The sequence below is a fragment of the Palaemon carinicauda genome, chromosome 16 (assembly GCF_036898095.1).
Source record: "Palaemon carinicauda isolate YSFRI2023 chromosome 16, ASM3689809v2, whole genome shotgun sequence".
NCBI lineage: Eukaryota > Metazoa > Arthropoda > Malacostraca > Decapoda > Palaemonidae > Palaemon > Palaemon carinicauda.
The window spans coordinates 110897346-110914845 of NC_090740.1; the positions used below are offsets into that span (position 1 = coordinate 110897346).

At 34.0% G+C, this 17500-nt stretch overlaps 1 protein-coding gene across 5 annotated transcripts in view; it reads left to right on the top strand.

Annotated features, from left to right (window-relative positions):
• The window catches only part of LOC137655790 (muscarinic acetylcholine receptor gar-2-like), a 31085-nt gene that overhangs the window by 5393 nt on the left and 8192 nt on the right, over nt 1-17500 (top strand). For all 5 annotated transcript variants that reach the window (XM_068389932.1, XM_068389933.1, XM_068389934.1 and 2 more), the window contains 3 exons: nt 1; nt 3862-3975; nt 5543-5704. The exon at nt 1 is cut by the window's left edge and continues 149 nt beyond it. In XM_068389932.1, coding sequence (XP_068246033.1) covers nt 1; nt 3862-3975; nt 5543-5704 — 277 coding nt within the window. The remainder of the gene's footprint in view (nt 2-3861; nt 3976-5542; nt 5705-17500) is intronic.

Below are 17500 nucleotides of genomic sequence, written 5' to 3' on the forward strand. Positions count from 1 at the left end.
GGTAAGTCACCCTTGTAATATATATTTACCGTTTTCTCTTACTTTTCATAGGTACAGTTTTCTATTTTTATTCGATGGTAGACTAAACCAAACAAAAAGAACTTTAGCAATTCGTAGTCATGATGCATTTTTTACATGTAAGAATACCAGGACAGCTTGTCAATGCGAAGGGATTTATATGTAAATTACTTTATGCCTTTTAGACCTCGCATTCAATTATGTTCTTTGATGAACAACGAACTTAGTAGTGACTGCCATATAAAAGTAATTTTATAATGTATTTATGTTAAAGATTGTTACTAATAAGTTCAGGATTATACTTTATAAATTATACTTTTGTGCATAAATTCTGCAGGTCCTTGTAGTTTTCATAACTTCTTGTCATTATAATAATTTTCTCCAACTAATCTGCTTAAAATATTTCTATACTAGTCTATGTCAATCAATCACATGCTGTTAACTTTTGCTTTATTTCTTTTCTTAATTTTCTAGGGAAGCTTTTTCGTGAAAAGATCCATTTTCATTCTGAAAGTTCTATAGCTTTAATGCATAACACGCTACTTCAGAAGTCTAAATGGAAAGTACGTTTAGAAGTCACAGCAGAGATTCTTTACATATTATCATCTTTAGATTCGTTACTCTTCTCTGGTCATTTACTTAGGCAATGCTCATCTCGATAGATATGAATCAATTTCTCTTTGATATTCTTAAACTGTAGGAAATAATTATGTACATGTGAGCTTTTGAAAAAAATGTATCTAGTTGTTATTCACAGTACACTTTGACTGTTATAAGATGTTACTAACAATTTCAATAGCGTCACAGTCTATAGTCGCTCTATCCAGGGCAAAAACTGACCATAGAGATGGTCTATGGCTTTTACTTCTCCACCTGAGTTGCAAGGTTTATGAACATGATGATCCAAGTATCAACATGGGCCACCGTATCAGACGTCAGACTACTAAGTTAACCTAAGACGGCTTCACCTAAATCACTCTAACGGCTTGATTACTGCTCTTTTCCTCTTTCAGTTTCACTACTCTGCGGTCTTACTATCATTAACACTCACGAAATTCTATCCACGATGCTCGACATGGGCATCGTGTGTCGGAGCTCGAGGTCAGGAAAAGAAGATCATCATTAATGATCTCTTTTCCCACTTCCCATGACAAATCCTTACATAGGCTCTTCCTTAGCGCACATCACAAGGCCCACTTCATATAAATTTCACAATCTTGTAGAAATATCAGCAGCCACTCTCATGACGTGAAATTAAGTCTTTGTTTATCTAGCATTAGAATACCCTTTGGCTTTTTGGTGGGAGGTTCCTGCGGAATGCTCCACAGTCAAACCTTGCTCCTCGGGCTCCTAGTTAAAGACCACAATGAGACCCAGTGCATGAAAAAGGGTGATCTCATAGTTCCTCTAGGAAGCACCAGATGCGAACCAGCTTGCAGGCATGGAGACAACTAAACACGCTCCGGAGTCCTTAGAGTTCATCTTATAATAGTTTTGACTTAGTCAACCATTGAAAACGCATACCTGATCTCACTCTCTTTTGCTAAGATTCCTTGTAGAAACTTGATCGATACTCTCAGCCATTTTATCACCTATGGAATATCATGGCTGTGTTTACACAGGTGGAGATTTTGTAAGTACAGGTAGGAAACGGTTGAAGCTTGAATATAAAAAGCACAAATTCCAATGAAACGTCAGACATTGAGCTAAAGATACAGGCAAAATGTCTCATTGGAATCGATGAATTTTTAATCTAAGCATCAGTCGACTCTTTCCTGCAACTACCAAATCACTATCAGTGCAGTTGTAGCCTAAGGAAGAAACTAGAGAAACCTTCACATGCGTTCAAAATCCTTCCAGCTGGTTGAGTGCCTCCGGGGAATCAAATTACGTAGAAACAGTCACGTTAATCTATTCAAAGGTGAATCAGATACGATATAAAAGTTTGTCTTCCTAGATATCTGGAGGGATCTTAGAGTCTGTAGGGAGCTTAGAGTCTGAAGATATAAAAGTTTGTCTTCCTAGATATCTGAAGGGAGCTTAGAGTCTGAAGATTTAAAAGTTTGTCTTCCTAGATATCTGGAGGGAGCTTAGAGTCTGTAGGGAGCTTAGAGTCTGAAGATATAAAAGTTTCTTTCCTAGATATCTGAAGGGAGCTTAGAGTCTGAAGATATAAAAGTTTGTCTTCCTAGATATCTGAAGGGAGCTTAGAGTCTGAAGATATAAAAGTTTGTCTTCCTAGATATCTGAAGGGAGCTTAGAGTCTGAAGATATAAAAGCTTGTCTTATTAGATATCTGGAGGGAGCTTAGAGTCTGAAGATTTAAAAGTTTGTCTTCCTAGATATCTGGAGGGAGCTTAGAGTCTGTAGGGAGCTTAGAGTCTGAAGATATAAAAGTTTGTCTTCCTAGATATCTGGAGGGAGCTTAGAGTCTGAAGATTTAAAAGTTTGTCTTCCTAGATATCTGGAGGGAGCTTAGAGTCTGAAGATATAAAAGTTTGTCTTCCTAGATATCTGAAGGGAGCTTAGAGTCTGAAGATATAAAAGCTTGTCTTCCTAGATATCTGGAGGGAGCTTAGAGTCTGAAGATTTAAAAGTTTGTCTTCCTAGATATCTGGAGGGAGCTTAGAGTCTGAAGATTTAAAAGTTTGTCTTCCTAGATATCTGGAGGGAGCTTAGAGTCTGAAGATATAAAAGTTTGTCTTCCTAGATATCTGGAGGGAGCTTAGAGTCTGAAGATATAAAAGTTTGTCTTCCTAGATATCTGGAGGGAGCTTAGAGTCTGAAGATATAAAAGCTTGTCTTCCTAGATATCTGGAGGGAGCTTAGAGTCTGAAGATTTAAAAGCTTGTCTTCCTAGATATCTGGAGGGAGCTTAGAGTCTGAAGATTTAAAAGTTTGTCTTCCTAGATATCTGGAGGGAGCTTAGAGTCTGAAGATTTAAAAGTTTGTCTTCCTAGATATCTGGAGGGAGCTTAGAGTCTGAAGATATAAAAGTTTGTCTTCCTAGATATCTGGAGGGAGCTTAGAGTCTGAAGATATAAAAGTTTGTCTTCCTAGATATCCTAGATATCTGGAGGGAGCTTAGAGTCTGAAGATATAAAAGTTTTGTCTTCCCAGATATCTGGAGGGAGCTTGGAGTCTGAAGATATAAAAGTTTGTCTTCCCAGATATCCTAGATATCTGGAGGGAGCTTAGAGTCTGAAGATATAAAAGTTTGTCTTCCCAGATATCTAGAGGGAGCTTAGAGTCTGAAGATATAAAAGTTTGTTTTCCCAGATATCTGGAGGGAGCTTGGAGTCTGAAGATATAAAAGTTTGTTTTCCCAGATATCTGGAGGGAGCTTGGAGTCTGAAGATATAAAAGTTTGTCTTCCCAGATATCTGGAGGGAGCTTGGAGTCTGAAGATATAAAAGTTTGTCTTCCCAGATATCTGGAGGGAGCTTAGAGTCTGAAGTCCACTAAAACAACAAACTTTTGAGCTTCCCAGAGGACCCCTACGGTTAATGTCATCCAAAATAGGTCTCTTCTTAGGATTACCTATGGATCTTAGGATAGACTGAAAAGTCTTCCCACTGAAGTTTCTAGAAGTTAAAAAGAATCTTAAAGGCTAGGAAAGAGATGATGTCTCAATGTCATCGGACTTCTCTTAATGTAATACACGCTACGCCTATTTGTCTCATCTTTCTAAATTTATTTGAGTTATTCTCTTTCTACTCTTCAGGTACAGGTACAGGAGAATTAACATTTATTTCCCAAAGTTTTAAAATGAATCTTATATAAAATTACTATGAAATTGTCACTAGTTTTCCCTGAGAGTGGATACGTTTCTTCCGACTTCAGGAAATTTGGCCGTGAGTGACCTCGCTATCGGGCTGTACATCGTCATCGCTTTCCTTCTCCACATGACAGAGAAGTCTGACCTTTGGCAGAAGAAGACGTGCACACTACAAATTGGTGAGTAACTCTTATGTATTTCAAGGGTGATTTTCAGTCATATCAGAACGTAAACAATATTAAAAGCTATTACATACGCACCTTGGAGATAGTACATAATTCGCGTTTAAATCGTGCTCAAACACCAAATATTTTTTCCTTGAATAGAACTAGCATTAATTGGTTCCCCAACCAAGGATGATTTTATCATGGGATCGTTTTGTATAAATTTCATGATAAAATACAGCACAGTAAATAAAACCATACAAAAAAAATGGTTTAACCCTTTCACTGCCAGTGGTGAACTCGACAAAGCTTCTGATGTAGCAAAATCTTTTCAAGATCACACAAATCCTTGCTTGTTGATATTTATTGAAAAGCTCTCACCAAGCCCTTTCCAATGAATCCCAACTTACTTTGTTTTTGGGTGATTTTAAAAGATGTTTCCTTTTTCAAATTTGGCTAATTTACCAATGGCTGTGAAAGGGTTAACTAATAAAATAAATGAATTTATATAGAATAGATGAACATTGAACTTCACCTTATCTGTAGTGAGCCGAGTGAATGGCTTGAGTGGAAAGTAATGAGTAGTGGAAGGGAGTCGCTCTTCCTGATTTTATTTTCTTTCCCCATTTTCTACTACTAACTGTGATTCACTTAAGACCTATTTACTAAAATCTGATTAATATAGGATTCTTTCTACATACTTTTTAAGATGTCTCTAAAATGGCTTGATGCATTATCACTAGGAAAATCGCCTAATTTGCTGGCTACAGGTTTATCTGGATGACATATTTTAAGAAAATTGTATAACTCAGCCCCTTTTGCCATAATTTCCTTCATCACTGAACGACAGACATGCACTCTTTACACATTATGTATGGATGAAAATATAAAAAACTAAAATGAATTAAACTAAAGAAAAAAAAACAAGAGGTGTTTCACAGATTATCCGAATTACGCATAAACTGAGTTAGATCCCCCTTACTCTGGCCATAAAGGGTCTTTCAAATTGTTCGGACACCGAATTTATTTTTCGATTTCGGGGATGAAAAATGTTCGAAAATTTTGTTCAATCACCGAATACTAATGGGTCGTTCGATCCCCGATTTATCATTTTACTATTTTTGTTAATAATGTTATCAGTATTATTTTTATCATCATAAAAATTAAAGGAAACAATGTCCATTTGTGAAGAAGTGGAAGAAAATCGTTCGATTCCCGATTTATCATTGCACTATTTTTGTTAATAATGTTATCATTATCATTTTTATCATCATAAAAATCAAATGATATAATGTCCATTTGTGAAGAAAGTGGAAGAAAATCGAATTGATATTTCGAAACAACAAAATAATCAGAGAAGTAAATCTAAGCTGTTCAATAATTTAAATCAGCATTATCATCAATAATCTCTTAAATTAGAAGACATTAAAAGCATCCAATCAAATCTGTGATGAAATGTATACCCTTACCTTGTCCAAGCCTGAAGAAAGCCAACATATGGTGAACATATTGGGACGTACTAAACTAGGCTTAAGAAGGATGTAAGTTGAAGATTCTGTCATTTTCCTCTCCCATAAAACAGCCGTGGCAGTGACTATATGCCAGGAGACGATCTTCACCATCATGCTGATCGCAGTGGACAAGTACTTGTACATCTGCCACGCCCTCAAGTACCCTCAAATCGTCACCACCACCAGAGTGTACTTGGCTGTCTTCTTCTCCTGGGTCGTCTCTGTAATCATAGGTTAGTTAGAGTTCTTAGTCAGGGTTCTATTCACTTTAAGATGAACGAGAATCTATATTAACCCATTTACCCCCGGGCCTTTTTTTTTTCAAGCACATTTTGCAATATATATTTTTTAAATTGCTCTAACAGCCTTAATTTTCATCATAGAGAGGTCAGGTTGGTCTCATTCTTTTGGAAAATGCCTGAAGTTTCTCATAACGATATAAGAAATATGCAAAAAAAAATGTAAATAGCAGTGTTTTGCATGGACGTACCAGTACGTTCATGGGGGTAAAGGGATGAATTTTGTGAAACGTACCAGTACGTCCATTGGGGTAAAAGGGTTAATAGGTTAAAGTTTTCTGGTTTTAGTTTCATGAGAATATATGCTCACCAGAACGTCAGCCAGGCAAGCACAAACCCTCACTGTTGTGGCCAACCACAGCAGTGGCCTCCCCAGTAAAGAGATTACATTAAGAGGTTAAAGGTGTCTGGATTCAGTTCCAGTTTCATCAGAATAGATCCTCACCAGAACGTCAGCCGGGCAAGCCCAAACCCAAACTGTGGTGGCCAAGCACAGCAGTGGCCTCCCCAGTAAACAGCTTAAACTCACAGTCCTGAGCTGGGATCGATCTGCTGCCATGTGAATGCTAGGCGAACACGTTACCACTGTACTAGCCAGGAGGCTTATTAATGATTTTAAATAAAATTTCTTATCATGAATTATATCCATACGAACCAGATATGATAAAATTTCATGATGATAATCTTATTTTGTGATATAGATTCAATCAATTATGATTCTGTAGGTACCATTTACTGATGAAAATCAGTGTAAATATCCTCATTCTCTACGTTTAACTGATGAAAATCAGTGTTAACATCTTCATTCTCTAACTTTTACTGATGAAAGTCAGTGTAAACATCTTCATTCTCTACATTTTATTGATAAAAATCAGTCTAAATATCCTCACTCTCTACCTTTAACTGATGAAAATCAGTGTAAATATCCCCACTCTCTATCTTTAACTGATGAAAATCAGTGTAAATATCCTCACTCAACTTTTCACAGATGAAAATCAGTGTAAATATCCTCACTCAACTTTTCACAGATGAAAATCAGTGTAAATATCCTCACTCAACTTTTTACAGATGAAAATCAGTGTAAATATCCTCATTCTCTACCTTTTACTGATGAAAATCAGTGTAAATATCCTCATTCTCTACCTTTTACTGATGAAAATCTGTGTAAATATCATCATTCTCAACTTTTCACAGATGAAAATCAGTGTACATATCCTCACTCTCAAGCTTTTACTGATGAAAATCAGTGTAAATATCCTCACTCAACTTTTCACAGATGAAAATCAGTGTAAATATCCTCATTCTCTACCTTTTACTGATGAAAATCAGTGTAAATATCCTCATTCTCTACCTTTTACTGATGAAAATCAGTGTAAATATCCTCATTCTCTACCTTTTACTGATGAAAATCTGTGTAAATATCCTCACTCAACTTTTCAGAGATGAAAATCAGTGTAAATATCCTCATTCTCTACCTTTTACTGATGAAAATCAGTGTAAATATCCTCATTCTCTACGTTTAACTGATGAAAATCAGTGTTAACATCTTCATTCTCTACCTTTTACTGATGAAAATCAGTGTAAATATCCTCACTCAACTTTTCACAGATGAAAATCAGTGTAAATATCCTCATTCTCTACCTTTTACTGATGAAAATCTGTGTAAATATCATCATTCTCTACGTTTAACTGATGAAAATCAGTGTTAACATCTTCATTCTCTACCTTTTACTGATGAAAATCAGTGTAAATATCCTCACTCAACTTTTCTCAGATGAAAATCAGTGTAAATATCCTCACTCAACTTTTTACATATGAAAATCAGTGTAAATATCCTCATTCTCTACCTTTTACTGATGAAAATCAGTGTAAATATCCTCATTCTATACCTTTTACTGATGAAAATCTGTAAATATCATCATTCTCAACTTTTCACAGATGAAAATCAGTGTACAAATCCTCACTCTCAACCTTTTACTGATGAAAATCAGTGTAAATATCCTCACTCAACTTTTCACAGATGAAAATCAGTGTAAATATCCTAATTCTCTACCTTTTACTGATGAAAATCAGTGTAAATATCCTCATTCTCTACGTTTAACTGATGAAAATCAGTGTTAACATCATCATTCTCTAACTTTTACTGATGAAAATCAGTGTAAATATCCTCACTCAACTTTTCACAGATGAAAATCAGTGTAAATATCCTCATTCTCTACCTTTTACTGATGAAAATCAGTGTTAACATCTTCATTCTCTACCTTTTACTGATGAAAATCAGTGTAAACATCCTCATTCTCTACATTTTACTGATAAAAATCAGTCTAAATATCCTCACTCTCTACCTTTAACTGATGAAAATCAGTGTAAATATCCACACTCTCTATCTTTAACAGATGAAAATCAGTGTAAATATCCTCACTCAACTTTTCACAGATGAAAATCAGTGTAAATATCCTCAATTAACGTTTTACAGATGAAAATCAGTGTAAATATCCTCACTCAACTTTCCACAGATGAAAATCAGTGTAAATATCCTCAATCAACGTTTTACAGATGAAAATCAGTGTAAATATCCTCAATCAATGTTTTACAGATGAAAATCAGTGTAAATATCCTCATTCTCTACCTTTTACTGATGAAAATCAGTGTAAATATCCTCATTCTCTACCTTTTACTGATGAAAATCTGTGTAAATATCATCATTCTCAACTTTTCACAGATGAAAATCAGTGTATATATCCTCACTCTCAACCTTTTACTGATGAAAATCAGTGTAAATATCCTCACTCAACTTTTCACAGATGAAAATCAGTGTAAATATCCTCATTCTCTACCTTTTACTGATGAAAATCAGTGTAAATATCCTCATTCTCTACCTTTTACTGACGAAAATCAGTGTAAATATCATCATTCTCAACTTTTCACAGATGAAAATCAGTGCAAATATCCTCATTCTCTACCTTTTACTGATGAAAATCAGTGTAAATATCCTCATTCTCTACCTTTTACTGACGAAAATCAGTGTAAATATCATCATTCTCAACTTTTCACAGATGAAAATCAATGTACATATCCTCACTCTAAACCTTTTACTGATGAAAATCAGTGTACATATCCTCACTCTCAACCTTCTACTGATGAAAATCAGTGTACATTTCCTCACTCTCAACCTTTTACTGATGAAAATCAGTGTACATTTCCTCACTCTCAACCTTTTACTGATGAAAATCAGTGTAAATATCCTCCTTCTCTACCTTTTACTGATGAAAATCAGTGTACATATCATCATTCTCAACTTTTCACAGATGAAAATCCGTGTACATATCCTCACTCTCAACCATTTACTGATGAAAATCAGTGTACATATCCTCACTCTCAACCTTTTACTGATGAAAATCAGTGTACATATCCTCATTCTCAACCTTTTGCTGATGAAAATCAGTGTACATATCCTCACTCTCAACCTTTTACTGATGAAAATCAGTGTAAATATCCTCATTCTCTACCTTTTACTGATGAAAATCAGTGTAAATATCATCATTCTCAACTTTTCACAGATGAAAATCAGTGTACATATCCTCATTCTCAACATTTCACAGATGAAAATCAGTGTAAATATCCTCCTTCTCTACCTTTTACTGATGAAAATCAGTGTACATATCGTCATTCTCAACTTTTCACAGATGAAAATCAGTGTACATATCCTCACTCTCAACCTATTACTGATGAAAATCAGTGTACATATCACAACTCTCAACCTTTTACTGATGAAAATCAGTGTACATATCCTCACTCTCAACCTTTTACTGATGAAAATCAGTGTAAAAATCCTCACTCTCAACCTTCTACTGATGAAAATTAGTGTAAATATCCTCATTCTCTACCTTTAACTGATGAAAATAAGTGTAAATATCCTCACTCAACTTTTCACAGATGAAAATCAGTGTAAATATCCTCACTCAACTTTTCACAGATGAAAATCATTGTAAATATCCTCACTCAACTTTTTACAGATGAAAATCATTGTAAATATCCTCACTCAACTTTTTACAGATGAAAATCAGTGTAAATATCCTCATTCTCTACCTTTTACTGATGAAAATCAGTGTAAATATCCTCATTCTCTACCTTTTACTGATGAAAATCTGTGTAAATATCATCATTCTCAACTTTTCACAGATGAAAATCAGTGTAAATATCCTCACTCAACTTTTCACAGATGAAAATCATTGTAAATATCCTCCCTCAACTTTTTACAGATGAAAATCAGTGTAAATATCCTCATTCTCTACCTTTTACTGATGAAAATCAGTGTAAATATCCTCATTCTCTACCTTTTACTGATGAAAATCTGTGTAAATATCATCATTCTCAACTTTTCACAGATGAAAATCAGTGTACATATCCTCACTCTCAACCTTTTACTGATGAAAATCAGTGTAAATATCCTCACTCAACTTTTCACAGATGAAAATCAGTGTAAATATCCTCATTCTCTACCTTTTACTGATGAAAATTAGTGTAAATATCCTCATTCTCTACCTTTTACTGATGAAAATCAGTGTAAATATCCTCATTCTCTACCTTTTACTGATGAAAATCTGTGTAAATATCCTCACTCAACTTTTCACAGATGAAAATCAGTGTAAATATCCTCATTCTCTACCTTTTACTGATGAAAATCAGTGTAAATATCCTCATTCTCTACGTTTAACTGATGAAAATCAGTGTTAACATCTTCATTCTCTACCTTTTACTGATGAAAATCAGTGTAAATATCCTCACTCAACTTTTCACAGATGAAAATCAGTGTAAATATCCTCATTCTCTACCTTTTACTGATGAAAATCAGTGTAAATATCCTCATTCTCTACGTTTAACTGATGAAAATCAGTGTTAACATCTTCATTTTCTACCTTTTACTGATGAAAATCAGTAAATATCCTCATTCTCTACGTTTAACTGATGAAAATCAGTGTTAACATCTTCATTCTCTACCTTTTACTGATTAAAATCAGTGTAAATATCCTCACTCAACTTTTCATAGATGAAAATCAGTGTAAATATCCTCATTCTCTACCTTTTACTGATGAAAATCAGTGTTAACATCTTCATTCTCTACCTTTTACAGATGAAAATCAGTGTAAACATATTCATTCTCTACATTTTACTGATGAAAATCAGTCTAAATATCCTCACTCTCTACCTTTAACTGATGAAAATCAGTGTAAATATCCTCACTCTCTATCTTTAACTGATGAAAATCAGTGTAAATATCCTCACTCAACTTTTCACAGATGAAAATCAGTGTAAATATCCTCACTCAACTTTCCACAGATGAAAATCAGTGTAAATATCCTCACTCAACTTTTTACAGATGAAAATCAGTGTAAATATCCTCATTCTCTACCTTTTACTGAAGAAAATCAGTGTAAATATCCTCATTCTCTACCTTTTACTGATGAAAATCTGTGTAAATATCATCATTCTCAACTTTTCACAGATGAAAATCAGTGTACATATCCTCACTCTCAACCTTTTACTGATGAAAATCAGTGTAAATATCCTCACTCAACTTTTCACAGATGAAAATCAGTGTAGATATCCTCATTCTCTACCTTTTACTGATGAAAATCAGTGAAAATATCCTCACTCTCTACCTTTTACTGATGAAAATCAGTGTAAATATCCTCACTCAACTTTTCACAGATGAAAATCAGTGTGAATATCCTCATTCTCTACCTTTTACTGATGAAAATCAGTGTAAATATCATCATTCTCAACTTTTCACAGATGAAAATCAGTGTACATATCCTCACTCTAAACCTTTTACTGATGAAAATCAGTGTACATATCCTCACTCTCAACCTTTTACTGATGAAAATCAGTGTACATATCCTCACTCTCAACCTTTTACTGATGAAAATCAGTGTACATTTCCTCACTCTCAACCTTTTACTGATGAAAATCAGTGTACATTTCCTCACTCTCAACCTTTTACTGATGAAAATCAGTGTAAATATCCTCACTCTCAACCTTTTACTGATGAAAATCAGTGTACATATCATCATTCTCAACTTTTCACAGATGAAAATCAGTGTACATATCCTCATTCTCAACCTTTTACTGATGAAAATCAGTGTACATATCCTCTCTCTCAACCTTTTACTGATGAAATTCAGTGTACATATCCTCACTCTCAACCTTTTACTGATGAAAATCAGTGTACATATCCTCACTCTCAACCTTTTACTGATGAAAATCAGTGTAAATATCCTCATTCTCTACCTTTTACTGATGAAAATCAGTGTAAATATCATCATTCTCAACTTTTCACAGATGAAAATCAGTGTACATATCCTCATTCTCAACATTTCACAGATGAAAATCAGTGTACATATCCTCTTTTTCAACCTTTTACTGATGAAAATCAGTGTACATATCCTCACTCTCTACCTTTTACTGATGAAAATCAGTGTACATATCCTCACTCTCAACCTTTTACTGATGAAAATCAGTGTACATATCCTCAGTCTCAACCTTTTACTGATGAAAATCAGTGTACATATCCTCACTCTCTACCTTTTACTGATGAAAATCAGTGTACATATCCTCACTCTCAACCTTTTACTGATGAAAATCCGTGTACATATCCTCACTCTCAACCTTTTACTGATGAAAATCAGTACATATCCTCACTCTCAACCTTTTACTGATGAAAATCAGTGTACATATCCTCACTCTCTACCTTTTACTGATGAAAATCAGAGTACATATCCTCACTCTCAACCTTTTACTGATGAAAATCAGTGTACATATTCTCACTCTCAACCTTTTACTGATGAAAATCAGTGTACATATCCTCACACTCTACCTTTTACTGATGAAAATCAGTGTACATATCCTTACTCTCTACCTTTCACTGATGAAAATCAGTGTACATATCCTCACTCTCAACCTTTTACTGATGAAAATCAGTGTACATATCCTCACTCTCAACTCTTCACTGATGAAAATCAGTGTACATATCCTCACTCTCAACCTTTTACTGATGAAAATCAGTGTACATATCCTCACTCGCAACCTTTTACTGATGAAAATCAGTGTACATATCCTCACTCTCTACCTTTTACTGATGAAAATCAGTGTAAATATCCTCACTCTCTACCTTTTACTGATGAAAATCAGTGTACATATCCTCACTCTCAACCTTTTACTGATGAAAATCAGTGTACATATCCTCATTCTCAACCTTTTACTGATGAAAATCAGTGTAAACATCCTCATTCTACCTTTGACTGTTGAAAATCAGTGTAAACTTCTTCATTCTCTACCATTTACTGATAAAAATCAGTGTAAATATCCTCACTCCCTACCTTTAACTGATGAAAATCAGTGTAAATATCCTCACTCTCTACCTTTAACTGATGAAAATCAGTGTAAATATCCTCACTCCCTACCTTTAACTGATGAAAATCAGTGTAAATATCCTCACTCTCTACCTTTGACTGATGAAAATCAGTGTAAACTTCTTCATTCTCTACCATTTACTGATAAAAATCAGTGTAAATATCCTCACTCCCTACCTTTAACTGATGAAAATCAGTGTAAATATCCTCACTCTCTACCTTTAACTGATAAAAATCAGTGTAAATATCCTCACTCCCTACCTTTAACTGATGAAAATCAGTGTAAATATCCTCACTCTCTACCTTTAACTGATGAAAATCAGTGTAAATATCCTCACTCCCTACCTTTAACTGATGAAAATCAGTGTAAATATCCTCACTCTCTACCTTTAACTGATGAAAATCAGTGTACATATCCTCACTCGCAACCTTTTACTGATGAAAATCAGTATACATATCCTCACTCGCAACCTTTTACTGATGAAAATCAGTGTACATATCCTCACTCTACCTTTTACTGATGAAAATCAGTGTAAATATCCTCACTCTCTACCTTTAACTGATGAAAATCAGTGTACATATCCTCACTCGCAACCTTTAACTGATGAAAATCAGTGTAAATATCCTCACTCTCTACCTTTAACTGATAAAAATCAGTGTAAATATCCTCACTCCCTACCTTTAACTGATGAAAATCAGTGTAAATATCCTCACTCTCTACCTTTAACTGATGAAAATCAGTGTAAATATCCTCACTCTCTACCTTTAACTGATGAAAATCAGTGTAAATATCCTCACTCTCTACCTTTAACTGATGAAAATCAGTGTACATATCCTCACTCGCAACCTTTTACTGATGAAAATCAGTGTACATATCCTCACTCGCAACCTTTTACTGATGAAAATCAGTGTACATATCCTCACTCTCTACCTTTTACTGATGAAAATCAGTGTAAATATCCTCACTCTCTACCTTTTACTGATGAAAATCAGTGTACATATCCTCACTCTCAACTCTTCACTGATGAAAATCAGTGTACATATCCTCACTCTCAACCTTTTACTGATGAAAATCAGTGTACATATCCTCACTCTCAACTCTTCACTGATGAAAATCAGTGTAAATATCCTCACTCTCTACCTTTTACTGATGAAAATCAGTGTACATATCCTCATTCTCAACCTTTTACTGATGAAAATCAGTGTAAATATCCTCATTCTACCTTTGACTGTTGAAAATCAGTGTAAACTTCTTCATTCTCTACCATTTACTGATAAAAATCAGTGTAAATATCCTCACTCCCTACCTTTAACTGATGAAAATCAGTGTAAATATCCTCACTCTCTACCTTTAACTGATGAAAATCAGTGTAAATATCCTCACTCTCTACCTTTAACTGATGAAAATCAGTGTAAATATCCTCACTCTCTACCTTTGACTGATGAAAATCAGTGTAAATATCCTCACTCCCTACCTTTGACTGATGAAAATCAGTGTAAATATCCTCACTCCCTACCTTTAACTGATGAAAATCAGTGTAAATATCCTCACTCCCTACCTTTAACTGATGAAAATCAGTGTAAATATCCTCACTCCCTACCTTTAACTGATGAAAATCAGTGTAAATATCCTCACTCCCTACCTTTAACTGATGAAAATCAGTGTAAATATCCTCACTCCCTACCTTTAACTGATGAAAATCAGTGTAAATATCCTCACTCCCTACCTTTAACTGATGAAAATCAGTGTAAATATCCTCACTCCCTACCTTTAACTGATGAAAATCAGTGTAAATATCCTCACTCTCTACCTTTGACTGATGAAAATCAGTGTAAATATCCTCACTCCCTACCTTTGACTGATGAAAATCAGTGTAAATATCCTCACTCCCTACCTTTGACTGATGAAAATCAGTGTAAATATCCTCACTCCCTACCTTTAACTGATGAAAATCAGTGTAAATATCCTCACTCCCTACCTTTAACTGATGAAAATCAGTGTAAATATCCTCACTCCCTACCTTTAACTGATGAAAATCAGTGTAAATATCCTCACTCCCTACCTTTAACTGATGAAAATCAGTGTAAATATCCTCACTCTCAACTTTTCACAGATGAAAATCAGTGTAAATATCCTCACTTTCTACCTTTAACTGATGAAAATCAGTGTAAATATCCTCACTCTCTACCTTTAACTGATGAAAATCAGTGTAAATATCCTCACTCTCTACCTTTAACTGATGAAAATCAGTGTAAATATCCTCACTCTCTACCTTTAACTGATGAAAATCAGTGTAAATATCCTCACTCCCTACCTTTAACTGATGAAAATCAGTGTAAATATCCTCACTCCCTACCTTTAACTGATGAAAATCAGTGTAAATATCCTCACTCTCAACTTTTCACAGATGAAAATCAGTGTAAATATCCTCACTCTCAACTTTTCACAGATGAAAATCAGTGTAAATATCCTCACTCTCTACCTTTAACTGATGAAAATCAGTGTAAATATCCTCACTCCCTACCTTTAACTGATGAAAATCAGTGTAAATATCCTCACTCCCTACCTTTAACTGATGAAAATCAGTGTAAATATCCTCACTCTCTACCTTTAACTGATGAAAATCAGTGTAAATATCCTCACTCTTTACCTTTAACTGATGAAAATCAGTGTAAATATCGTCACTCTCTACCTTTAACTGATGAAAATCAGTGTAAATATCCTCACTCTCAACTTTTCACAGATGAAAATCAGTGTAAATATCCTCACTCTCTACCTTTAACTGATGAAAATCAGTGTAAATATCCTCACTCCCTACCTTTAACTGATGAAAATCAGTGTAAATATCCTCACTCCCTACCTTTAACTGATGAAAATCAGTGTAAATATCCTCACTCTCTACCTTTAACTGATGAAAATCAGTGTAAATATCCTCACTCTCTACCTTTAACTGATGAAAATCAGTGTAAATATCCTCACTCTCAACTTTTCACAGATGAAAATCAGTGTAAACATCCTCATTCTCAAATTTGTTTGTTAGATAGGCTACAACTTCAATATTATCAACTATTATTGTTTACTAAAATACTCTGTAATAAAGTATCAAGATGACAATACAAACATCATATACACAAACATATTCACCTTAATATGACTTTTTTTGTAATATTTTAAAGATTTCATCAATTATAAAACATGACTTGATCTTTCAATGCAAATTTTATTTTTTTGCGATAATTTGTAGTCATGGTCCGAAGAATACAGGATAAAACATTGTTTTCAATTTAGAGAAGTTGAAATTTATTTATATTTATCGTTATTTTCATTTCTTTTATTATTATTATTATTATTATTATTATTATTATTATTAATATTATTATTATTATTATTATTATTATTATTATTATTATTATTAATTGCTAAGCTACATCCCTAAATGGAAAAGCAGAATGTTAAAACCCCAGGGGCTCCAGCAGGGAAAATAGCCAAGTGAGAAAAGAAAACAAGGAAAAATAGAATATATAAAGAACAGTAACATTAAAACCTCAACAAAGCCAGCAGACGAGAAATAAGATAGAATAGTGTACCCGAGTGTACCCTCAAGCAAGAGAACTCTAACCCAAGACAGTGGAAGACCATGATACAGAGGCTATGGCACTACCCAAGACTATTATAATTTTTTTGTATTTCCCTAACAATCTTTCTATATAGAATTAGTTATATAACGATGTTATTTCATAACACTTTCTCGTCAATTCCTGAACCTCTCGTATGAGATACTTGAGAAGAGACTCTTTAGCTATGGAAAGCTGCTCTTCTAGAAGGACAATCCAAAACCAAACCATTGTTCTCTAGTCTTGGGTAGTGCCATAGCCTCTGTACCATGGTCTTCCACTGTCTTGGTTTAAAGTTCTCTTGCTTGAGGGTACACTCGGGAACACTATTCTATCTAACTTCTCTTTCTCTTGTTTTGTTAAAGTTTTTATAGTTTATATAAGAAATATTTATTTTAATGTTATCACTGTTCTTAAAATATTCTATTTTTCCTTGTTTCCTTTCCTCACTGGGCTATTTTTCCTGTTGGGCCCCTGGGCTTATAGCATCCTGCTTTTCCAACTAGGGTTGTAGCTTTGCATTTAATAATAATAATAATAATAATAATAATAATAATAATAATAATAATAATAATGATTATAATGATAATAATAATAATAATAATAATAATAATAATAATAATAATAATAATAATAATAATAATAATAAAAATAATAATAATAATAATAAAGTTGATATTAATCACTTTATATCCAGTTGAGC